General features: G+C 38.7%; 1 protein-coding gene across 1 annotated transcript; it reads right to left on the bottom strand.

Moving 5' to 3' along the window:
• Positions 1–1,230: 1,230 nt before the first annotated feature.
• LOC139717128 (uncharacterized) lies at positions 1,231–27,427 on the bottom strand. Its single transcript, XM_071628629.1, has 2 exons — positions 26,191–27,427; positions 1,231–1,301 (listed from the first exon to the last, which is right to left on the bottom strand). Exons 1-2 carry the CDS (start codon positions 27,425–27,427, stop codon positions 1,231–1,233), a joined length of 1,308 nt encoding a protein of 435 aa, XP_071484730.1.

Genomic DNA, 27,427 nt, shown 5'->3' on the forward strand with positions numbered 1-27,427 from the left:
TCTCTTCCACCTCCCTGGATCTACCGAGAGCTAGTGCAACTTTTTGCTTGACTGACAGGGTGCAACAACGGAGGAGGAGGAAAAGAGAGAGATCGAATTATACATTCAGGCCACAACATTATCGGATCTGTATTTTTGTTTTTCATTTGTTTGGTTTTAACAGAATTTTGATATAACAAAAGTACACTGGCAGTCCCTAGGACTTCGTTATAATGGGAGTCCACTGTAGAATATGCTGTAGCTGATCAGTGATACTTTCATGATGAGCACATTTGTGTTTGAGACATTTTTGTAAAACCACATTAATTTCCATTGCTTTGTTGAATATAAAGTACTCACATGGGCATGTCCTAAAAATTTAATCATGTATTTTTTTTCTCTGCAGGATCTGGATGACCGTGAAATGTCCTCACATGTCTCTTATGTGGGTGGAATGAGGTAATCTATTTCTTGATACATCACACTACAGTAAAAATTATATATTTTTTGTAGAAGTAATTTTCCTCACTTGGCTGAGTGCGATGAATTTGATGTGTCTTTTTTAATTCTGTGTAATCAGGACTTTACATAGTGGCACCTACAGCAAGCAAAAATATTTGTGTACTTTTATTTCTTAGCTAATCTACTGACAATATTCAAATATTTTCACTTTAACAGTGTGTTATGGTAATTGTTTCATGATTTATTTACTAGCAACTCCCTCCTGTTGATTAAAATTCTCATTCTTTTAAAGACTGACTTCTGCAGTGAGAATTTATTGTTCCATGACAGCAGCCCTCATTTTCCATGTTTTTGTTGCCTGGTCATACCAGAGCTCCTCCTAGACAGGTAGTGAGACGGCCACCTGACGATCTCTACAGGCACCCCCAGTACCGCCCCAGTCCTGCAGGTGACCGGCTGCCACCACAGCGTGGCTGGGTGGCGCCCAGCTGGTCACAGAGGTGGCCAGGGAGGAGTGCCACCTGGACCAGGTCTTACCCCTCACCTCCCAGAGGGGGATTCCTTCGCAGGTAGAGGGCTGAAGGAGGCGTGGCTCTCACCTTCCGTGTACCACACCCCAGACTGCTCACTCTCTCTCAATTTATGACAATTGTACCTATGTGCCACTGACGTGTAATCCGTAAAATTTAGACTCAACTAGCTACAGAATAAAGGAACATATTGGAAAGAGATGAGGTGTTAGATACACTGTACTCGATTGATTGGTGTCTATGTATATGTATACTGTGTCTAGGCTTTCCCAAGAGGGCAGGGGAGTTTCCTGTGTGAATTATGAGATTCCTCGGGTTGTGACTCAAAACCTGTAATGGTGTAGAAATGAGGTAAAAGTGTTAATAAAAAATTTGCATCTTGTTTGCAACTGTTGAATCATCTGAATGCCATCTTACTGCATGGATATATGGATTCTTCCTCTTGTGAACATCTATTGAGCCATACCATTAAACTGCCGTAGCAGTATCTGACATTTGGTGAAATACATCTTGTTTGCAACTGTTGAATCATCTGAATGCCATCTTACTGCATGGATATATGGATTCTTCCTCTTGTGAACATCTATTGAGCCATACCATTAAACTGCCGTAGCAGTATCTGACATTTGGTGAAATACTGAAACCAACTTGACACGAGACTATTCACACCAGCCATGTCAATGACCTAATCTCATTTTTAGCAGAACATAGAATGGAGGGCAGGTATGGTACATTTTTTGTATGCTGGAATTTTTATGATTATGTCATAAATACATGTACGAATGCAGCACTTTGAAGTGTCAGCTGTGATATGATTTTATTTGGAGATGCCAGTCATTAAGTTTCACACCTTTCTCATTTCAGATCACCGTATTTGCCAACTCTTGTTGAACAGAAATGATTGGGTGGGTTTATGTTGTTGTTGTTGTTGTTGTTTTGTTTTTTTTGATAGACTTATACCATCTGAGTTTATTATAAACTTTATTATTTTTTGATGGAGTATCTGCACAGTCTCTGCATATCACTGTCATCATACATAAATCGCAGTCATATTTTGTCAAAACATGTACAACATATTTTGTTACTCATTAGGTGTGATATTGACCATTGATATCACTTTTTTTCCCCCAAATCATAAAGTTAATGCAGTAGGTTAGTTCATGTCACTCAATCTTTTCTTTCTTCTTTTTTTTTTTTTTTTTTTTTTTTTTGGGGGGGGGGGTTGTAATGATGATTATTTGTCTCCACATTGATAAGAAATATGGCTATGTAGAATCAAGTGCCAGAAGTCAGGTCCAATTGGGCAATGTCAACAAATTCCTGCTCCATGGTCCTCACATTTTCTCCTAACTGTTGACAGGACAAATTGTCTCAAACCACTCTAGAGTGTGCATGGGTTTTGATGGTGTCATTTGTCTTTATGGGATTTGAGATACTCAAGGTGAACTGTTGACAAGTACTCCTACATGTACTCCAGTTTATAACATCTTTGCAGCTTCATTCAGGAAAGTACAGCAAATTTGAGGAGTACTCTACTTGTAGTATGAAACATTATCCAGTGTTTGTTTTTCTTTCTTTCTTTCTTTCTTTTCTTGTAATTTGGCTTGGTATGACACTGGAAAATGCCGCCACTCGGTGAACAAATTTCTCTAGGCAAAGGCTGAATGTGTCCATGGTGGACTCCTGTTGAAAAAAAGTTTGTTTGAGCATAGAGAAATGATGTGTATTTTGATTAAGTTACATAGAGCATGTATGCAATAGGCCTACTTTATGGGGTAGTCAGGACAATAATGCAACAACCGAAACAAGAGAAAGGCCCATCTTTGGAACAAGAAACGAATGTCATTGTGAGCACATACACAGGAAAAGTCTACTTCACAAAGAATCAACCTCCATGTATTCCTTCATCATACAATTGCTGTAGGTAATTGTACTGTGCATTGCTTCACTGTTCAGGAAATGTTCTGTACTGTAATTGCCTGTATATTATGCTATTCTTTACACTGAAATTGTTCTGGATAGCTTTCAAGAGATTGAAGTTTAATGAAACAGATTTGAATCTTTCTCACATATGTGAATTCTTAAGGCTCTTGTTTTGTTATCAGCTCTAATGATTAACTACCGCATCATTTAAGTGTTTGACTATGATGAATAATTAATACAGTGTACCACTCTTGATTAAATAGCCAGGAAAATGTCAGGGCTGATGCCAACAAGTCATGTTCATGATGTTCTGTTGTGATGTCACCAGATGTGGGAGATGTGCAGGTGATAAACAGATGGATGCACAATTCTGTTTGCATGCTAGATGATATCATTTCTAGTCAGGAGTGTTTGCTTCCAAAAGGGTTATTATCTCTTCGAGCCAATGACCAAGCAAATTTTGGCATGACCTTTTTTTTTTCTTTTTTTTTTCCTTTTTTTTGGGGGGACAAACTGTGCCATAAGAATCGCAAGTTGATGCCAGATTTATGATCACAAACTCAAGAACAAGTGATGACGACTTCATCTTCCAAATTGAAGATAGAATTGCATTAAAGGTACTGCTGCCAGTGTTTATTACGACCGCTTTATAACAGCCAATCTGAAAGGAACTGACAACAGAATTCAGTGGTTTACCTTAGCACTCATGCGGACCTCTGTGACAATCCCATTTATGACTGAAATCAGTTCTGCATTGCCTGTGACAAGCATATGTGGTACTTTTTTTTGGGGGGGGGGGAGGGGAGTGAAGGTGGGGACAGGGGGGGGGGGATTCTATGGTCCCAGTGATTTCTCAGCAAAGTGATGGTTGACTGTATTTAATAAAAAGACAACCACAAAATGTGCCAAAGACTGCTTTAAAATATTTAGCCTCAAAACATTATTTTTAAGTACACTGTAGTAATTTAATGAGATAGTAGTGCATGTTTCTTGGTACATGTATTGGCTATTGGTCAGACCTGTCACTCTATTGTATGTCCGGAAGTCAGAGAATATACAGTAAACTATTTGCGTATTACCATCAGTTTAGAAAGTAACACACAATATTCCATGCAAGACATGGTACACTGCGCAGTGTGTGATGCATAAGGCTATATGTTAAGTATGAATTCAATTGATTTTTATGTGTAAAATATATTTGTGCTTAATATTTACTTTGTATCACTGTGTAACAACTCAGCTCGTTTTCGTTGTTATGAGTTTAATAGTCAGTCAGTAGGACCTATGCTTCTTAATAGATTTGAAATACCTCCGTCAAACGACATAGCAGCATTCTAGTCCAATCCATGTTGAAAACAAGTGGATACATTATGATGATTGTTCCTCAATGTGTATTGGTTGGAGGTCGAAAACTATACGTGTATTTCCGTTCCGAAAAAAGACAATAAATAGAAAAAAATGTTAGTTTTGTAGTTACAGTACTCAACAATACATTGTACCTAGATCAAAGTCTGCTAAGTTTATGTCCCATTTCATCCTTGTCCATAAGTTGCATCTTCACTGCCATTTTACCACTGGTTGACTGGGACTGCATTTATATGGATGAGAACGAGAACCAGGAGTTAATGTGGTTTAGGCAAGATCATGAGAGATAAGAGGCCTCACGTGTCTACCTTGAATAAATTCTCTCATTTTCAAATGCCTGTAAGCATAGCATTAAGAGCATATGAAGAGAGTCGAGTTTATTGACTGTTTACTGAAAGGAGAGGGAGAGTTGGTGGGATATGATGTCATTCTGTGACGATGTCTGGACGGCTCGGTGTCATTGATGTCCGGATTTGTCTGCTAACCTCAGTCTGTTGTCTTTGATTTGTTTACATAGTATTCCGTGCCTTTGTCTGAAGTTGGCAATCAAGAGGTTAGCAGTTGGGGAAAAAAACAAAAACAATTGTCATTTGGTATTATGTATAAGAGGTTCAGCATAACTAGTTTGAAATACACATGTATGTTTGAGTGATTCTAAATCCTGAAGGTAACACTTGCCATGTCCATGTTTCAAAGCAGCTTAAAAAAAGGACCGTTTGTTACAAAGTTTTGCCAAAAATTATGAAAAGGTGATTTTGGAACATTTCTGTGTAAAAAAAAAAAAGGAAAAAGGAGAAAAAAATTATTACACATTGTGTTCATTTGTACGTTCCATGTGATAATGAAAGTTTGTACAACTTGTATGTATTTTATTGCCAACGAAAAATTGTTATCTAAGTCTTGTGTATATCGTAAATAAAAACTTTTCTTCAGACTATACAGTAATTCAAGTTTCTCTGTCCTGATTAGTCGTTTGCGTGCTGTATGTTTGTACTGTATGTCAGTGAAATCCACTACATGTACATGTACCAATTTTTTCGAAAATGACATTATGATAGACAGTGTACATGTACACTTTATTACACGTGGTCAGTCACGTTATCCCATTTTACCCAGGGCCTTTTTCATATACTGTATATACACAATACGTGTACATTGTACATGTACAGTACAGTGAATGTCTATGTAAAGAGATTTCATTAAATACGTGTACACATAGTTTCTGATGCACACATGCAGTTTATATTCACTCTTTTTCTTCGATCACAATCAAACAGATGCCTGTATTTTTTTTTTCATAGCTTTTGTCTTTTAGAATACAAGTGCAGTCGTACATTCTACTGGATGCAGGGGAAGTTTCCCCAGGAATACATTTAGATTGAGTGAATGCAACAATTGATATGACATAGCAGTAAAGTTTTCAAAAATCGGACAATCTATTCAAAAGTTGGGATTTTTTTAACGTTTTGATGGCACATTGCTGAATGAGAAGGCTATACTGCTGTTTGTAAAATCACTGCAGTGCAAAATTTCTTTCTTTTTAAAAGAGTAGGTTTGACTGGTTACTGACAGCGTTTGTCAAATTATTCCTCTATTTTCTGAAAGGGGAAAGTCAATTGCTCTCTCACTAAACTAGAGAAATTCAAATTTTGCAGAATTCATTGTTTTGTTATGTTTTCTCGTATCATTCTGCTGTGACATCTCAAACTGTTGTTGTCCTCTCATCCAGCGACGGTGGCAGAGCAATACACTAAAGTTATGCATGTAGGAAATATTCATGATTTTTTAAGGGATGGTCCAATTTTCCTCAAACTTAATTAATGTGTTCTTTTAATATTGCTGCATTCACTCATACCACATGTATATTTTGAGAGGCATTCCCTTTAAGTAATATATATATATATATATATATATATATATATATATATATATATATATATATATATATATAATTATATATACAGTGTATTATGTATCTTCTCATTTCTCCAGTGTCTCAGTACAAGTACCCCGTTTCCGCTGCTTGGAGAAAAAATACATTACTCGGAATAACTTGATTATTTGATACAGTTTTGCATAATACAGTGTATTATGAGAAATCGTGTAACAACGGAGCCAATAACAGTGGAGAATGCACCCTTAGAAAAAGTTGGTTTGCTTAAAATGGATGACACGTGCCAAAGACACACAAAACGTCATATGTGGTGAGAACGGTCACAATATAACCGTTGACCGAATTTGCTGCGTCATTATTTCATCAGCTCCTTTCTAATCTCTGAATAATTCTATTTACAGTTATCATGGACGTGACTACCGCCCGATCTCGCTAGTTTGGTAGATATGAAAACACATGACGGTTTCGGAGTTAGCTCATGTACTATGCAAGTGACCTTTCAGTTTTCTCACTCTCTTTGGCACTCGTTTTCAAAGCGACATAATATACAACTGCCCGACGTGACAATTTTATGGAATTCATGTTCAAACAAAGAATGAGCTTGCGTAAAGAGCAAGTGACCAAAATGGTCTGTCAGTCAACACTTGGGGGAAGTATCCTTTAAATTGTTTTGCTATGAGAGCATTAACAAACCCTTTCTATCAAAATTGCCAATTATCTGGCCTGCTCTCATTTGAATGTGTACTGGCAAATTCCATTTTTAAGGATAATTAGATCCCAGGTGTTGATCTCGGTGAATTTGAAAACGATCATTAACATGCCTTTTGCGTAGTTCATAATGACCTTTTTCTGCTCACGCGCGCAAACTGGAACTCTGACATGTCTGATATAAATGATTTAAACGATTTGATGTGAATTTGATTTGAATGAACAGAAATATTAGTCAAACTCACATGCACAAATTAGCTGAAGTGATAATTGGTCGCATGTCTTCCATTGATAGGCTCAAATATCGTCACTAAAATTCCTCTTTTTCAAACGAAATTAAATACACTGTAGATGACCATAAACACTGTATCCTTCACGTCATATTGCTGTAAATATCAATCATCAATCATGCGATGGTAGGCCTATACTCTGAATAAGTTGAGGGGTTTTTATAGTATAGGTGCGAAAGAATTAGAAAACAAAATTGAATATTTAAATGATACAGTTACAATAAAACTTTTGTGAATACGTAGTATGATAATTTCAATGTATAGAACGATATCAAGTTGAAATTCCACAGCTTTTCGTGTCCGAAGCTTATGAAACTTTTAACGATTCTGCTTGTGTGACATTACTACACTTTTTGATAAAAGTATTCCAAATTGATGTCATTACTGATACGTGTACCTACGATATGTGGTTGTGCTACTCCCTCCATATTTTTGAAATATATAGTATGACAATTGGGTATAATAACAGATATGGTGAATTAATATACACTTGCATCAATAACAATACATGACCTCATGTTCTCACCCCCACTTTTCAGGTAATCTATAATAGAACTTTTGAATTATGTAAGTTGAATGGAATGAAAACTAAGATTTATTGGAAAACAACGTAGCCACATGTGCTGACCCATGCACAGCACGCCGCTATGATAAAATAGTGGCTTAATTTCTGGATTGTGTATAACAAAATATAAAAAAATATACTTTGAATAGCACTTCGTTGTCAGCGCATCTCCCCCCCCCCCCCATCACCCTCCTGTGCAAGCAGGGATCCTATCGCCATTGAGTTCACCAGCAACTATTCCCCTCTGCAGCCCCTTACCTCCCACTGATTGTCTACCTCCAGAGCAGCTTTAAACCCACCTCGGGGTTTGTTTGTTTGTTTGTTTGTTTTTTGCTTTTGTCTTTATTTTTTCTCATGTATTTGAAATACAATATGTGTATATTCATTGTATTACAACGTTATTGTGACGTATCTGTAGAGCGTGAAAAGAATGTTATCTGTCAGTTCTCATTAAATCATTGTTAATGCACAGTTTTGCAAGTATAGCTGACCGTATCTCGCTACTTCAAGACATGTTGACCATAAGTTAAGCATTGTGACATAATAATAGCGGCTACATTAGAATAAATATGCAAATGGGGTGATTCTTTGCCGCAGTTATACTACAGTCATAAACAGGTTACCGATTCGTCAAGAACTCCAGCCATTACTGATCATTAGACTTTGAACTGCAATTAAATGGCTAAAATATCGACGAACAACGACTTAAAGGGATGGTATAGTCTTGGTTGGGATGGGGGCTTCAAATCTTAACTTCTTACGAGATAATGAGAAACCACTTACTTGAGAATACTAAAGGACTATATAATTCTAAGAGGAATTCAAAGTTTATTTGATGAAAATCGGTGCTTTTGAAATGCAAAACAAAGTGGTCTTGATAAAAGTGGGGGTCCCACCTTTCATTAGGAACTCTTTTTTTCAAAAACTAATTTCCATTAGATAAGTTTAATTCCTCTTTGAATTGCATGCTCTTTCATATTTCTTATAAGAGGTTTCTCGTTATCTCACAAAAAGTTTGAAACCAGAAGCCCCATCTCAACCAAAACTATAAACTCCCTTTGCATTTAGAACGCCTACTGTCGCACAGTCGAAAAGGGGGAAGTGGGGGGGGGGGGGGGGGTAGCAAAAGGATCCACAGACCTCTTTACACCTATACAATGAATTACAGCGCACAAACTGTAACAACTGCTCCATCGCAGACGGCGCTTCTCGTTTGCGATTGGCTGATACTTATTGAGAAATGGGGGCGGATCTTTTCATGCTAATTGAGTCGAATTAACGTTCGTTTCGCCAAGAAACCATACTTGGAATCTGCACAGACCACATCCTCTTTTTTCTTTTGAAAGGAGAAGAACCGGCGACAACTCCCATCATTTAATTATGATATAATTCACTATATCAATTAGTAATCTATTATTGCTATTTAATAATAATCAGACAACTCCTTTTATGTTATTTGATAACTCCAATCATGTAATCCGGTAACTCATCATTTTTTCCTTTTTTCATATTTTTCTGTATATAAATTTAAAAGAATTAAAAAATTTCCCTTTCTTGCTTGGGAACTTCTTAATTTTACATGGTTTGTTGTTATTTTCTTTTTTTTAAGCAACTTCCTTCCCTATATCTAACACAATTAGTGTTACCCGTATTTCAGGTTGCCGTGATAACACGTATACCCAAATATTAATTTGTGTGGGGCCTATGGGCATGTAGGCATAGTTATCAACACCATAATTTCGGCATCTATTTTTTGTACCTTTTCCTAATACATTGTATTATTCTAATCTTACTTTTTAACTGTTTTTTCAAATGGAAATTGTTATTTGTAATAATGTTATGTCATCTGGATATGAAATATATGAATGAGATGAGATAAAAATACAGAAATGATTCCTGACCCTGAGCCGTGACTGTGTCTCTCTTGACAACTGTTTTCAATATGTATATTGTTTCTGATTACTTCTTTTTTCATTTCTTGAAATCGTAAAACAGTAGAAGCCATGTGTTCCACTGATTTACAACAAGCATAATTAGTGTCACATATCAAGAGAGATAACGCTCTTTCAAATATATTCTTCTTTTCATTGTATACAGCAATATTTTGTGCTTAAGTTTGGATGCATGTTAGTGTGTCCGTTTGTGCGTTTAGGGTATAACTTAAATTTTGATAGACACTAGTCTTGTACTGAGATGAGTCAGAGGATGGGGATATTTTCCCCCAATCAGCTGATGGACCTGACATGAGGTTATAAGGGAATCACGCCGCAGGGCTGTTGACACACACCTCGATCCCCGCTAGTCACGTGCTCCCTCGTCCTCACCATGTTGTGGTGTTAGTGCGCACCGGCTTTCTCTACTGTATGGGCCTTTTTTGAGAGATAGAGCAGACTACGCTGAATAAATAACTACACAACATCACCACTTTAAGCTTTATACTCCGAAGGAAATGCACACTGGTTCAGAAAAGCAGCGGGAGAGAAACGCTGCCACAAACTCTTCAGTCACCTTTGTGCTCTGCACGTCTCTATATACAAGAAACCAAACATATCAAGGGGAATTTGTTTGAAGTCCAGTTTGGGAACTTACGCCGTTTTGGAGTGAGTGTGTGTGTAGATCTATCGTTTCTGTGGGTAACAAGGGAAGAAGATTAAACCGGAGACTTCAGAGATTTGCTTGGTCCAGTCGCTGGAGCGAAAAACACCAAATCACAATGAAAAGCAAGAAGAAAGCATGTGAGTATACTCGGGATTTATAATCCGTTACGCCTTAATTGAGCTGTATAATGTGTGTGCGGATGTTGTTCGTTCGTTGTTGTTTTTAGGGTGATTTTGTGATGATTCAAAATTTCCCATGTTCACTTATCTTAGAGTCTCTTGTCTGAGAATAGTATGCATACGAATTCTCAACATACACTTGCACCATCAAGGGGGCGGGGAGAAGGAGGGGTAGGCCTAGTATAACTGTGGTCAAGTCAACACTTGCACTGAAATTGGAGGTCCCGAGTTCGAATCCTGCCGAGTGCATGCCCACGTGTGGAAGATGCTTCACTCACAATTTCCCGCTCGAGGTGTAAAAGTTTGTATACCTGCATCAGAATATTGTCAGGGTATTTTCATCATCTCACCGGGGCTCCTCTTAACGATGTTTGAGTGATAACACTGGAAAAGGATATGTGCCTGGGACCATAAACAAAAGAATTTAAGTGTCATGAGTTGTGTTATTGTGTCTATGATCATGACTTGTACGGTCATCTGTCATGCCTGTGGTGCTGATCATGATTCTGCTCTTTGTTTCCGGACTTCGTAGAGTAATTCCAAGCTTTATAACGAGTATTCAAAAGTGGATATTTGGGAAGATATACACGCTTATCTGCATGTCATTACAATCGACTATTAACTATAACGTCAGTTGATGTTAGTTATGTCCGTAGAAGTTGGTCCGTAGATTAAGGTCTGACTACTTGACTTCTGTTTGCTTTGTACAATGAATGAAGGCCTAAATTAGGTTTAAATACACAAAGCAGAGAGGCTGCACTGCAACTCTATACAGAGAATTATCTCTGAAAACTCTTGTGTCAATTCGGGACGAATCTTGGTCCAAGTCTTGTCGTAATCTTTCTCTTTGCAATTCTTGAAATCCTTTCTTATTGTTGTCACCAATCAAGCAGTTAAAATTTGATATCAAATGTATACGCATTAACTGCATGGATTATAGATACTGACCAATAGTGTAGAAACATATGCTATTAAACATATATATATATATATATATATATATATACATATATATATATATATATATATACATATATATATATATATATATATATATATATATATATATATAAACACTTTCTTTTTAACTACCCCTTCCATATTTAGGAAGCCGTAACGATCAGTTTTCTACACACACTTCTAAATGAATGGAAATGAATGGAAGTTATAATACAGACACGATATTAATGGATTTTCGGATTCACCAACGGTCTTTTCAGGGGTGGATGTTGATGTTTTTCGGAGATTTAAAAAAAAAAAATCTAAGTCTGGTCTGTGTGCACTCCGTGTTCAACTTGACTCAAATGCAGAGGACAATAAAAACCAAAAAAAAAATGGTATAGAGGTTTCCATAAGAATTGAACATAAAATGAGAGCTTTACATTACATGTGTTTTCACTATACCGTATGTCCCCCCCCCAAAAAAAAAAAAAAATACAACGGGACCCTCGGCAATGATATCTTTAAAAATATTGGATCAATCTAAATACAAATTCAGGGTATGAAACTATAACTCATTGCCCACATCTTACAGAAAACCCCATTTAATTTGCTTCGGTGGTCAAAGAGAAATGAGGAATTTTGTAGAGGATGTCGGGAATCTCTTCCCTCCAAGTTCTGTCTGTTGTATTCACACACAAGATCATCAAAGTGCTAAACTTGGAAGAATCAGACTCATGACATGCTTTACAACAATCCACATTTCTCTGTGACCGCTTAACCAAATCGAATGGGGTTTTCTGCAAAATAGAGCTAAAATGTTATATTTTAAGACCCTGAAGTAGCATTTAGACAGTTTAATCATATTGGGTGTTATCAATGCGAAAATGGTTGATTGTAATTTTTTTTTTAGGGGGGGGGGACATAGTTACTGTACAGTGTTACTGGTCACAACGGCATTATTATGCTAATTAAAGGAGGTGATAATTATGTCGTCTCCCACGAACCGGTATGCACATTTTAGGGAGCTTTATTGACAAAATTTTAAAAAGAGATGTCTTGTACTCCATTACGTCAAATTATCATTGTGTTATGCATAACCTAATAGAGATGACATTAACATGATAATAGGGTGAGAAGGAGATGTACTATTGACAACCGGAATTATGATTTTATATCATTCTTGGTACAAAGAAATTGCAGGGTTCTGAAGTGATGCCGTCCTCATTTCTTCTACTTTGCATAATTAATATCAGTTGCAACCTATTTTGTTGCATTATCTCTACATATTTCTTTTTCCCAACTTGACTTATTGCATAGGACAAGCGCTCCGTTTCTGTGTTCTGTCTCTGGGTTCAAGGGCTATACACACAGCCAAGACTAAACAGAAAGCTTATCGTGTAATCAGCAAACATGGTCGTAGTCTATCTCTCAAGTTGCTTCACAGCTGCGGCGACCACTTTGCTATATAGTTCATCATCAATTTTATCAGAATGACAACAACTTGTTAGCTGAACATGCTTCAGATGAGCTATACTTGGGGGTTTACTTTAATTACATTACGTGCCACTCGACATTAGAGGATATTACTTATGTTATTATGAGAATTATTTTCCGCACTGAGTTCTCCATCACAACAGCTGTAAAAATGTCTAAGTCATTGTTAAATACACGTGTCTCATCCTACACAGCTAATTTGGTGAAGATAGTATATGGAAACAATCATTTATACAATACCATGCTTGTTCCCTAAGGTTTTTGAATTATTCAATTCAATTCAATTTATTTTCATATTTCTCAATGAAAAAATGTACATCAATATAATAAAACATAGTGAATCGTAATACCCGGCTTGGATGCACAGTAAATCAATGTAAACATATAAAACATACCGGTCAATCATCGTACGTTTGGCTCAATGTATAACGCTACAGAAATATGATGGAACCTATACTTAAAAGCGAGCTTGTTAAGCGTAGGTCCCAAATTCTGAACAGAGTGTAAGATACAGATGAGGAGCACGGATGCAACGTAGGACCAAAATAAAGAAAAACAAAAATGAAAGGCATAAATACCAAGGGCAATAACAGAATCTTCTCAAGACAAATAGTGATAGATATTATACAGACAACCACATTCTGCAGACGTAAAAAAGTTGATTTAGCAATTTTGACAATATAGTGTAATAATACGATTTGAATAATGCTGAAAAAAGAACAGCTCGACATGCGAGTCCTCGAAATAGACACGGGAAGTCTTAAGAGTGAACATACAATTACTGACATTCAAAAAAGAATTAGAATTAGAATTACCAGCCAGTATAGCACTGAGAGGAATACAACAAGCCAGCTCTTCATGCGTTGCGAAGTCTTAGGGTACGAAAAAGGGGCACTGGAGGAATTTAAGAGCGCAAACAGAGAGGCTTAATTGATTTGAATGACAACAACCAACACAGCAGCAAAGGGCACATAAACAAGATAGAAGGAAATTTCAATGGACTTACGCAAAATAATCATTCAAAAAATTCTGTCTTAATTTGTATTTGAAGGTCGACAATGACAAACAACCTGCGAGTTCTATGGGGAGATCGTTCCAGTATTTCGGCCCTTGTATATACCGTTGTTTTTTCGCAAAAATGGTTCGGGTACGTGGAAGGTGGTAAGCGTCACGTTGGCGGGTGGGGTAATTATGAATAGAATAATTTCTTTTGAACATATGCAAAAAAAAAAAAATTATGAAGATCATTTTTGGATAATTCATACATGAATATCCCTAAATTGTATTGAAACAAATCTGACAATTTTAAAATTTTGTTCTTATGGAAAATTTCATCTGTATGAGATAAATACCCAGTCTTATCAACTATTCTAATAGCGCACTTTTGTATAAGAAAGAGCTAGTCAAGCAAAGATTGGGACGTGTTACCCCATGCCAGTATTCTGTAGTTGAGGTAAGGGCAAATCATAGTTGAGAATGATTTGCAATATATTGGTGGGGAAATAATCTTTCAGTTTGTTTAGAATTCCTGCATTCCTACAAAAAATTTTGGTTAAAAAGTTGATGTGAGATTTCGAAGATAAATCACTATCAATAAACAGTCCTAAAAATTTGATACTATCAACCCGCTTTGTTCAATTAATGCCATTGATTTGGACATGACCAGGAATAGATTGCAAAGAGTTACTGAACAGCATATAGTATGTTTTATCAATGTTTAGTGATAACTTTTTGGCATGAATCCAGGACTGAACAAGTTTCAGTTCATTGTTTAACATATGAATAAGCGTTACGATGTGAGAGAAAGAAATTTGTGTCATCTGCAAAGCATATAAAAGAAAGAATCTCAGACGAATTTTGGGGGGTCATTACTGTACTAGATGAATAATAGCTGGCCAAGTAGGGAACCCTGGGGTACACCACATGTAATTGATTTCATTGAGGACTCATGACCATTTAGATAAACATACTGCTTTCTATCACTAAGATAATCTCAAACCATTCTAAAGCCGTCCCGCGAATGCCGTAATGGCTTAACTTATAAAGGAGAATATCATGGTCTATCGTGTCAAAAGCCTTCGAGAAATAAATAGAAACACCGATGGTGTGTGAAGCATCGTCAAGAACATGAGCCACTTCATCAATAAAAGCCAATAAAGCGTGGGTAGTGCTATGTTGCTTTCTGAAACCGAACTGAAAATTCGAAAGAATATTACAGTTAACAAGGAATCTAAGAGTTCTTTTATGGACAAGCTTTTCCAAAATTTTAGAAATCGAAGTTAAAAGAGATATCGGGCGATAGTTATTAACATGTTCTTTAGAACCCTAGGAACAATTCTGGTGACTTTCATCTTATCAGGAAATTTTCCGCTCAATAAAGATTGATTGAAAATATAAACGAGGGGAGAAACTATTTCATTTATCACATTTTCTGAAAGAAAAATTGAAATACCATCATCACCTGTACTTTTTTTTTTTTGTAATTGGATTAAACAACTATGCGCATGATGACGAGTAGGCCGTGGTTTCCTTTCTGATGTACATGTTATTAACATTTGCAGCGCGTAACCATATAGGCCCTATCCCTATACAATCATATCAACTGGACGAATATAATTACGTGCTCAAGGCTCAAGAGAGCTGAAAAATTCCTCCGAACAGCAACCTTTGAACTTGATGGGACCTATACTGGTTCGCAGCAAACAGTTTGTAGTAGTCCCTAATGAAACTCTCGGTGTATTATTCTTTGTTGCCATGGTTACAGTGCCGGTGTTCATGATGTGCAATTTACGAGATAAACGTGTCGAGTTTGCTGAAATTTGACTTCAGTGAACCCACGTGACCCGATGTCACGACTAGGTGACTTCTGTTTAGTCACACGGTGTTGTGAGTTCCTTCTTTCTCTCTCTCCCTCTCCCTCTCTTTATCAAATTTGAAATTTGATAAGTTTTTCCTTACGTGCATGGCGATTTGTATGCGACATTTAGCGGTGCCGCGAGGATTCTCATCGCCTCTTTAGAAATCAAGCTGTTCAACGCATTCAGTTTAGTTTATATCGGAAGTCCATGCAAGTACTCATGTCGGCTTCTTTCTGTCCTTCCTTATGTATCTTTTTGTTTTGTTTTGTTTTTGTTTTTTGGTTGGAGGAACAAAAGAAACCTATTTCCAACTGCAAATAAAAAATTCAATCATAAGCACAACATATCAACTGTTTGAATACAAAGGATTTCCAGTATTTGCATCAACACGTGAATTTCATTGTGATACAGTAACAAACTCTGAATAAAGCAATATAGAACTGTTTAATCAATTATAGGTTTTCCCGTTCAATTTTGATATTTTGTCATTCGATTTAGCTTTAAGAGCATCCAAATTCACGAGACTTGTGATCGGCTCGGTAAATCGTCATTCAAATTCTTTTTCGTTCATTCGAATTCGTTATTCGTGCAAGAGCCACTTTAATTTGATCAGGTGAATTTGCATTAAGAGCATGCGATTTAAGGAATCAGGCCCGTAGCCAGGGGGGGGGGGGGGGGGGGGGGTGCGTCGGGTGCGTACGCACCCCCCCCCCCCCCAAATTCTGAAAGGTCCACTTTTTCATAATAACGGTTTTTAGCAATTCTCAAGATAACAATCCAAATAAATATAAAGACACATTATATGCTACGTAAATGTGGAAGAGTACGTTTAACAATGTTAAAAATAATTGTACGAAACCCTTTTGTTGTATGAACCATCGGATCGTCCCCATGCACACAAACACAAATGTTATGTATCAATTTGTGCGAGCTATTATTATATTGGCACTGCATGCCATGGCCCTTGGCGCGTGTGACCGTTGTTTTTTTTTTTTTCCACTGGCCGCCCGAGTACGTGCGATTCGTGGATGACATTGAGGTTGACACTTGCATTTTTTCACAGGAACAGAGGTAAGTGGATGAAAATCTAATAGCCTCAAGTTTACATATAATGTGACCCTGCACCTCAAAACAAACAAAAAGTCGCCAGACATGAATTTTTAGTTAAGACCATATTCTGAAAGAGCACACTTTAAGCTTTAAAATGATGTATAACTCAAATCAAATGGACTCTCCTAAATATTGGAAAGACAGCACAAACTCAGGAAAAGTGTGAACTGAGAAAAGAGGCTCTTATTAAAGTACAGTGTCTATTCAAGCGCTTAATCTTTACCAAACCGTGCTAGCTGTGCGATGAATGAGACAAAAAAACAGAAAGTAAACCACCAGAGTAACAACAATGAAGGGATTATCAGATTAAACTGAAATTAAGCATGCCTCATTAACACATTCTGTCCATAATCAATGCCAACTTTCAAAGCGGTAACACTATCTTTTCAAAAGTTATAAGTTGAAAGTGAAGAGTGTGGACAAGGTTTTTCAGAAATGAAAAAGGGATTCTAAAGACACACCTAACCACACTATTCTACCAAAAAATGTTCGAGATAAACTGCTAAAAAACACAGTAATTCCTGCCCATTTTATGATACCAAATTTTAGCATAATGTAAAGGAAGACCCTCTCTTTCAGAAAATATGAAAAAGTCAAGTTCGGTTAGGTTGACCCACTTCACTTATTTTCAGTCCTCACGCAAAATCAGTGTGTGCGACTTTATGTTCGTTTTGAGGTGCACGGTCACATATGATAAAGATTAAAGAAATTTCCTCGAAATTACTATAATCGAAAACCTGAGACATTTTATATCTACGTCTCACAAAGATATAGTACATGTACATATAAGTACATGTTGGCATGATGATGCCTGGGGATAGATTATTATGTCAACTATTTTCCATTATGAATGCATGCTCCAATCAAATTGTGAAAAGGTGGTAATGAATTAGCATTTCTTGCGAACGATCAGGAGAGACAAAACAAAATGAAAGGCCTGTCTTACTCCAGTTCTCTATTAGTTATACATTTTCTCATGTTGTGACAGTTCGATTGGTTCTCATTTTGAAGTGAGCCAAAACCTAAGAACATTCTCACTTATAATTTCCAAAGAGTATTATGCAGGCACGCAAACTCAATTTAGTTGTATTTCATTTAAATGTACTGGGTAAGAGGGTATGAGAGAGAATGCTGAGCTATGAAGTAAAATGGTAAAGTAAAAAGTTTGTCAGATAGTATTACAAAAGCCTGAATATTGCAAGAGCTCCGGAGTAAAAACAGTCAGGGAAAAACCCTATGTATGATAACATTGTGAGAGCGTTAGACTGCATTGTGACGCGTTATTTAATTTACATTCTTTATTCATCTTTTTCATAAAAAAACACAGGTAATGAGCCGGATTGGGTTAAAATTCTTACTTACAGCTTTGTAGAAGTCTGAGTCAACAGTATCACACAGTACTTCAAGACGTATTAGTACAAACGATTTCTTGAGCCTGCACCGTTTCAGGCTCTGTTCTGGATACGGCGGTAGAAACTCATTCTTTTTTGTTGTTTATTTTATCATTATTTACTAATCTCTTTTCTAACTTACAGGTAGCGGATTTCTTTGCAGGCCAAATTCGGAAATGTACTGTTGATTATTACTTATACATTTTCTCATGTTGTGACAGTTCTATTGGTTCTCATTTTAAAGTGAGCCAAAACCTAAGAACATTCTCACTTATAATTTCCAAAGAGTATTATGCAGGCACGCAAAGTCATTTTAGTTGCATTTCATTTAAATGTAATGGGTAAGAGGGTATGAGAGAGAATGGAAAGTGCTGAGCTATGAAGTAAAATGGTAAAGTAAAAAGTTTGTCAGATAGTATTACAAAAGAAACTCATTCTTTTTTGTTTGTTTATTTCATCATTATTTACTTATCTCTCTTCTAACTTAAAGGTAGTGGATCTCTTTGCAGCCCAAATTCGAAAATGCTTAGAGACAGCTAGTAACCAAATATGCTACTATGATTATTTTAATAAATAAGAAATAACCATTCCAGTATGTATCTTAGTGTGCACAGTAAGACAGATCAAATCAAATAGGATAACATCTGAGCACTAAGCCTGAGGTCTGAATTTGCACTCAACTTCTTCCAATGGCTAGCGGATGTTTAATTTTTGAATTTCACTGACCTCCAAATTTCACAAAGAAAACCTTCTTAGCATGATGGTTAATATGACATTTGACTGATATTGGAGATGTTTGCGAATCGGATCTACTACCTTTAATATTATTAAATCTAAAATGATTATTTGAAAGTTCGGAAATGCTGGAAATATCCTACCACAAGGAGGCAAAATATAAATGGTTCACATTTACAATTCATTTTGTTTTAAAAATTTTCTTATTTATTTTCGTTTTTGACAAACTCGCATACCAACGGCTGATATACTGTATAGTAAAGTGAATGTTTCATCTTCCAAACAGCATCCAATGGGATGGAAAACTCCAACTGAAAGGTGGACACCGTGACCATACTCGCTAAAGAAAACGCGTAATAGGGGTCGTTTTTTCTCACGGATCAGATGGAAAGTGTGATGTACGAGCGTATATAATCAAAGAGTATCAAAAAGGCCGAAATTTGGGAAAATGGTATATTGTTCAATCATGATGAAGTACTTCTTTAGGGTGCAGGAAACATTTAAGGAATACTTGTTTTTAAGGCCCAAAAAAATCATATGATCATTACTCGTTTAGGGGCCATTTTGAAAGTCCATGTATGAGCATGGTGTCCACCTTTTAATTGTCGCTACCCCTCCCGGGACAGTATCAAAGGACAGTTTTGTTAATTAACGCAATCCCCCCTTCCTTTAAAAATCCTGGCTTCAGGCCTGCTAACGCGGGTATACAATAGAAAAAATAAAAGTTAAAACAACACCAGGAAAATCACTATTCTCAATTTTGCGGCGCGCTACGCGCGCAGAGTCTCGAACACAATTAAACTTTGCAACTTCCTGGCAAAATGAGTTTTTACTATTTCCTAGATGAAATACCGTAACGCGATTGCATGCAACAGACAAAAATACAAATTTCCTCGAGACTTTAAAACGTCATTAAAACAGTCAAAATTCACAATTTGCGGCGCGCTTCTTATACAACTTTTGTAGTTCGGTCGTCCAAAGAATATATATATATATATATATATATATATATATATATATATATATAATCGTGTGTGTGTGTGTGTGTGTGTGTGTGTGTGTCATCATTGGTATTGGTACCGAAGGTCCATTTTTTTAGTGACCGCACCCCCCCTTGAAAAATCCTGGCTACGGGCCTGGGAATGAGCATTCAAATTCGTTTTCTTTCCTTCGAATTTGTTATCCTTGCAAAGACAAATTTGAATGAAGCATCCAAAGTTCGAAAACAATCTTACAATTTAAGGAATGAGTTTTCAAATTCGTTTTTCTTTCATTCTCATTTTGTATTCGGTGCAAACAATTCTGCGAATGCGTCACCCAATTTTAAGTAAAAGCAAACGATTTCAAGAATGTGCTTACAAAATAATTTTCTCTCGTTCGAATGTATTATTTGTTCACATGAAAATTTAAACAAATCATTCATATTCAAATAAAAAGCATTACGTTTAAGAAATGTTCATTCAAATTCACAAGCCTACTGCCTAGACGTCTGTTCATTCATTCAAATTCATAAAAGGGCAAGCATGTTTTAAATAAGTGCATTAGATTTAAGGTGCATCTTTTCATATAGTTCCAGACATAATAATGATAATATGTCATGATGTTGTATACTCTGGACTGTCAGTCCCATATGAAAATAAATAAAGGATGTAAAGATGAAAAAGAAGAAAAACGCACCCTTTTCACACAAACTAGATTAAAAATTAAACACAAAAAACACAATTATGTCTAGATATATAATTATAATCCAGACATAGGCCTAACGTTGTCATGTTATCGTTTTTAAAAAAGAGACGGCAGAAGAGAAACTGCTGGAAAAAAAGGGAAAAATATATATTTCTATATGTATGACATAATTGAATATAGATATATATAAAATCAATGTATAATCATGCGAACAAAAATCGCACTCATGAATACATTTATAGAGAAATAGGTATATGGCCCACAAAGTCATATTTATCAGTATATTCAAGACTGTTTCTCAAAAACATATGACAGACACCATGGTTACAGCTCGTTATTCCGAAGGTTCGATATTCCGAAGGCTCTTTATTCCTAAGATTCGTTATTCCGAAGGTTCGTTGTTCCGAATTTCATTTTCGGATTGACCAATTTTCGGAATAACGAACCTTCGAAATAACGCCACAAATTTTCGGATTAACGAACCCTCTTTCATTTTCGGATTAACGAACCTGTAGGTATAGGGAATTTGCGCGTTTCGGATTAACGACCCTTCGGAATAACGAACCTTCGGAATAGCGAACCTTCGGAATAACAAACAGCACCCGACACCATTGTACTTACAGAGATAAAGAAACACACAACACTGTAAACAACAAAATCTGTTAAAAATTATGAAAGAACATATGAAATTGAATTGAAATCCACAAAATGAAATTGAATGCCCAAACAGGCTCCTCTGGGGTACTTTCTTAATTTGAATGCACGAATTTTGAAATATAATGCAAGAAATGTCAAACCGTATAACACGTAAACGGAGTCGTACTAAAAATCGCTTATTTGAATGGTCTAAAAATAAATCGAATGAGGAAAAAGAAAATTGGAACGATCTTAATTGAAATAATGTTGCCCTATGATGAATTTTGATGCTCATAAATTAATTCGCGTGTTCTCGAAATGAATTCCAGTGACTTGATGTAAAATTCGAAAGAACGATATTGATCGTTAAGCGGTAGCGTCTGAAATTGACTACATCTATATGAATTCGAGTGAAACAAATATGAAATTGAGCGGGAAAACCTATAATTCTACGACTTTTCAGAGATATAGGACTGACCAGAAATTCAGATCGACAAGAAAAGTTATAATTTTTACGGAATGCCATTTAATTCATTGATATTAGCTTCAATAATGACGGCAAGATTATTTCATACCGCTTGTACGTCTTTTGCTTTTGGGATACTACTTATATCAATATTTCAGTCAGCCTGAAAGCTGTTTGATTGATGAAACAATGCAGAAGAGTATTCTAAAGTTAGTATCAGAAGATCTCATTTTTCATTTTTTCATTTATTTCCATATCCAAATAATACAAATTTATTGTTACGTAAGACATTAACAATTTGTACAAGGTTGGAGTGTCACAAAGCAAATACAAAGCAATTACACCACAATGTAAATACTCACTAACCCACACATAGTATGTCGTCTTAATTGCAGGTTCACTACAATGTGACTTCTATTGCCAGTAATACTGAATAGATAGATTGTACTTATATACACCCCCCCCCCCCCCCCAGTACCCCGTATAATTGGTTTAAATTACTCAACTTACAAGGAACATTTCGACCACAGTGGTGGTGTAATGTTTTACTCTTAGCCTGAACCAATACGTAGAGAGTCAATATTAAATACATGTTTTTTGGGTTTTTTTTTTTGTATACACTGTATGTTCTTGATGTATCATTTCTGTAGTAGAGTGGTCTAAGGTATTGTCATTATCTTACCGGTAGCGGTGGCGTCTCGGCAGCTTCCTATATTTTGATTTGAAAATGGTCGTAGTTTCTTTGGGATCCCCACTGAGCATTCAAAATAGACTCGTATGTGTCGAGTATGTGTTCTTGGTCATAACCGTGTCAAAGTATTCCACACCATGTTTATACAGGTGTATAACAAATTGTGTTAGTCCCCGGTATTATAGGATGTTGAATGTTATTGGAAATTACTGTAGCATGTTAGGATAAGTAATAGGGTTGAACGTTACAAACATGTAGAAACCATGGATGTCAAAAGAATCTAAATTCATGGTGTAACATCACGAGCATTTGTGGCCCTCCTATCCAGAGATTATATACGACCCAACACTTTTAACAAAAATAAGATACAGTGTAATTACTTTTGAACGGATCGTCCTATATTTTCCTCACATTAATTGAAGTGTTCTTCTTGTATTTCTGCATTTAATGAATCCAGTTGTTTTTGGGTTAATTCCCTTAACCCAAATATCACGCAGCAATAAGTCTAACAATTACCAGTTTACCAAGTTTATCAGGCTGCCAGTGATATCTTTTCCCAGTTCTTGTCAGTGATTATGGAATCCAGTATTTTATTGCCCCTCGGCGACTACCATGTATTATAAACACACACACACACACACACACACATATCATATCATATATTGGGCCGTGACGCGAGAAAAGGGCCCTTAGCGGCGCTGCGCGCAAACGCTAGAACACGGCGCGGAAGTTTAACAAAGCAATACGCGCAAAAAAAGATCAACTGGCTAACTACGCGGAAATGCATAGACGCATCAAAAAGTGACAGGATTTGGACTAAACATGCTGTTTTGAATGTCGTAATTGAAGCATTTAGGAGTGGAATTTCAGACAAAGGTTTGCATATCCAAATACGTCAGAGTTTCTTCTACAATATGGAGGTGAAAACTAATTTTGGGTATATAATGCTCTAAGGGCCCTTTTCTCGCGTCAGGGCCCAATTATATATATATAGTGCATGAGGCTGAATGCGCTATTATATAAATAGTGCATGCTCTATGATGCACTATACTGGATTAGAGAACGACAAATACTAAATTATCCCGAGTGCTGTTTTGTTTCACCGAGGCCGCAGGCCGAGGTGAATAGAACTGCACGAGGGATAATTTAGTATTTGGAGTTCTATAGTCCAGTACTGGTGCATCAATAGAACGTGCACTAATTATTATAGTAAATAGGTCCCTCGATCTACATGTATTTCCGTAGGTCTAGGCCCTAATTTAGATCTAACAAGACTCACCGTACCGCCGGCACTGCACTTGTTACACGCAGAGTTAAACAACCGCAACCTACCGTATGTACGTAGTTTACGTGCAAACTGTACACAGCGTGCGACGCTAGCTAGTACAGCCGTGTATGCGTATTGCACATCACAGAGCAGACTCGGTTAGGAGAAAATAAACGGAAAGATGTTAACTCCGCAAATGCCATGGGTCGTCAGCAGCACACCAGGGATCACCAGTGTTTCGGCCATTTAAGTGCTGTACACCTCCCCCTGGCTGGCCGGTGCTGCGTTGGGATCCCCTTGACAGCACCCCCATGGCATTTCAAAGAGAAAAACAAAAAACATCACAAAACAAGACAGAAAAGAAAAAGCTTGGCATCAATCACCTCTCCTCACTCCCGAAACACTCTCTCTACACCCCCCTATTCCCACCACCCCCCCAAGCCTTCCCTACTATCCATGCAGATCCTGTCTCCGCTGCCCCACAAATTCTCCTGATCCACCTTTCCCCGTCCCTACCACCTATTCCCATCCCTCTGACCCACCTCCTTACCGATCGACCAGCATATCCCCTGCACCCCACCTCCACAGTATGCACCTCCGCTCTCCACCCCCTTTTCTCACACTCCTCCCTCAACTCAGCATACCTATCCAGCTTCCTTTCCCTTGCCTCATCCATCCTTGTCTCCCATGGCACAGTCAGCTCCACCATTGCTAACCTGTGCACAGACCTAGCCACCAGCACCATGTCCGGCCGAAGGGCAGTTACTACCACCTCCTCTGGCACTGTACGGTTTCCCTCATCCACCCGCACCTCCCAATCATCCCCCGCTGCTAAGATTCCCCCACCATCATCCCTCTGACCCTTCCTTCTCACACTGCATCTCACACCCTCCTTCACAAACCGGATTCCCCTCACCCTAGGAGGCCCATTCTTCTTCCTTGCCTCCACTGCCACCCTCGCCACCTCCGCCATCTCCTTCAACACCTGGTTATGCCTCCATGTATAGGCCTGTAATAGACCTCTACATGCTGACAGAGTGTGCTCTAGTGAGCCCTTCGCCTTGTTGCAGACCCTGCATCCACCATCCTCCACAATGCCCCATCTCTGGAGATTTACTGGCGACGGCAAAACATCAAAGGTGGAACTGATCATGAAGCGCACAGCTCCAGAGGACATTGACCAAAGGTCATTCCATGACACCTTCCTCTGCTCCACCCCTTCCCATCGGGTCCATGCTCCCTGCACTCCCTGCTGTACAGCCTTGGCAAAGCGGTACTCCTCCTCCTTCTCCTTAACCGCCTCCACCACCAACTCCCTCCTACCCTTCCTGCCTTGCTTGCTGTACCATCTGACACCCTGATGAAACCCGACCCCTTTCCGACCCACCTGAACCGCACCCTGCATCTCCTTCCACTTTGCCATTGCCACTGCCTCGTCCGCAGCCTCCTCCGCCCTCCACTTCCTCCCTGTGCGGATCGGTGGCCTAACTCCTGCTATTACCTGGTCCTTTGACTCCCTCATCATCATCACTAGCCTAACCTTGCCAGCTTTGAACTCCTCCACCACTGACGTCATAGGCAATTGCAACCTGCCTGATCTGCAAAAGAATGCCAGATCTGTAAGCATTCTTGGAACGCCTAACCACTTCCGGTAGTATGAGTTCATCTTCTGCTGCATCCTCTCAACCCTGGACACTGCCACCTCATACACCTGCAGTTGCCACATGATCCGTGGTAGCAAGCCAAACTGGCAGCACCACACCTTCGCATTCCCAGGGATGAGTGTCCTGTCCACCCTCTTCAACCACTCCACCACTTTCTCATAGATCTGAACTCCTCGGTGCCTGTCATTCAACTTGCACTCATACCACCGCCCAAGGCTCTTTACTCCCTGCTCAGTGACCTGAGGGATATCTTCTCCCCCAATCTGAAATCTCCTTGCGACCACCTTCCCCTTCCGCACTGACACTGAGCGGCTCTTCTTGGCCTTGAACTTCATCCGTGTCCAGGCCACCAACTCCTCCAACCTATGGAGGCCATCTTTGACCTGGGTCTCGTTGCCAGACACGATTGTGAGATCATCCATGAAAGCCCTAATCGACGGCACAACCACATCTGCAGCCAGCATCAACCCTTCAATTCTCGGGGCCACACACCGGGTTAACACTTCCATCCCAAGGACAAACAGCAGCGGCGAGACTGGACACCCCATGGGGATGCCAATTTCTAGCGCTTGCCATTCTGTTGTGTAAGTCTGGGTCGTGAATCTCATCCTGAACTGGCTGTAGTAGCTCTGCACCATCTCCCGGATCACCCTAGGGACCCAGAAAAACTCAAGAGCAAAGCTGAGATACCTGTGAGGAACTGATCCATATGCATTTGCAAGATCCAACCAGATGACATCCACATCCTCCTTCTCACGTTTGCACCTCTGGATTGACTCCCAAATCATCTGGACATGCTCCGTACACCCAGGGAAACCTGGTATCCCAGCCTTCTGTATAGAGGTGTCCACAAACTTGTTCTTCATGACAAATCCTGACAACCGCCTTGCTAAGACACTAAAGAGGATCTTACCATCCACGTTGAGAAGCGAAATCGGTCTAAACTGGCCAATGCCTTTGGCATCCCTCTCCTTTGGGATATATACCCCTTCTGCCACACACCAGCTGACTGGAACAATCCGCTCCCGCCATAGCACCCTTAGGATCCGCCACAGCACCCTTCGGACACGAGGACAGTACTTGAACAGCTTGTAGGACAAGCCATTCTGCCCAGCTGCACTGCCAGCTCGGGCCTTTTTAACCACGGCTTCAACCTCCCACAACTTCAACTCACTCAAGTCAAAACTGACCTCTGGCTCCTGTGGCCTCAATAGCCCTGCCACCCCAGTAAAAGGCTCCTCTCTCCTCTCATCACAGTATGTGGCCTTCAGATGCCTCTCGAGCTCTTCCTTCGACACCTGCAAACTTCCTGAAACCCCTTCCTCAAGCAACCTCTTTGTGAACCTGTGCGGATTCTTATAGAACTCCCTCCTCTCCCTCCTCCTCCTCCTCCTCTTCCTACACTGATATTCGGCCCTCCTAACATCTGCATACCTCTTCTTCAGGTCCTCATACAAACCCTTCAGACTAGCCCTTTCTCCGTCTGCCTGCCTCCACCTACGCCGCAAGCTCTTCTTCTCCGCCCTCAATTGGGCCATCAACCGCTGTCTCCTCGACCCTGACTTTCCAAAATCCCCCTCCACATTCCCCCCACCTCCACTACCCACAGGCTTTATCCCAAACTCTTCTGCACAAGCCCCATAACACAACCCCTCAAACATACGCATCTTCTTTTCAACACTCCCAGCCAATTCCACTTTCAAAACTCCCGCAAGCTTGATGTCAAAAAGCTCCCACTTCTCACTTCTCGCCGGTGGCCATGCAATCGGCTCCTTCCGCTCAAACACAGCATGTAGAGCATGCTGAGGGTCTCCGGCTCTGTGGTCTGAAACCTGACTGGGACCTCCCACTGTCTCACCCAGCTCATTGCTGGTGCAGTCATGCCCTACTGCCACTCTTCCACAGCTCGTTCTTGCTCTGTGAACTGCCACACCTCTCTTCCCCTTGAACCTCCTCCCGCATCCCGCACACACACCCTCTTGATCTTTGTTCAT

Source organism: Diadema antillarum, unplaced genomic scaffold (genome assembly GCF_040938485.1).
Source record: "Diadema antillarum isolate AM-2024a unplaced genomic scaffold, OU_Dant_1.0 scf00000072, whole genome shotgun sequence".
In the NCBI taxonomy this organism is placed as follows: domain Eukaryota; kingdom Metazoa; phylum Echinodermata; class Echinoidea; order Diadematoida; family Diadematidae; genus Diadema; species Diadema antillarum.

Excerpts from the sequence above, each read along its gene's own strand:
- LOC139717128 (XM_071628629.1), bottom strand. The coding sequence starts at position 27,427 with ATGAACAAAGATCAAGAGGGTGTGTGTGCGGGATGCGGGAGGAGGTTC. Across the intron at positions 1,302-26,190 it reads GTCAATCCAGAGGTGCAAAC|GTTTTGAGTCACAACCCGAG; the intron begins GTGAGAAGGAGG and ends ACACCATTACAG.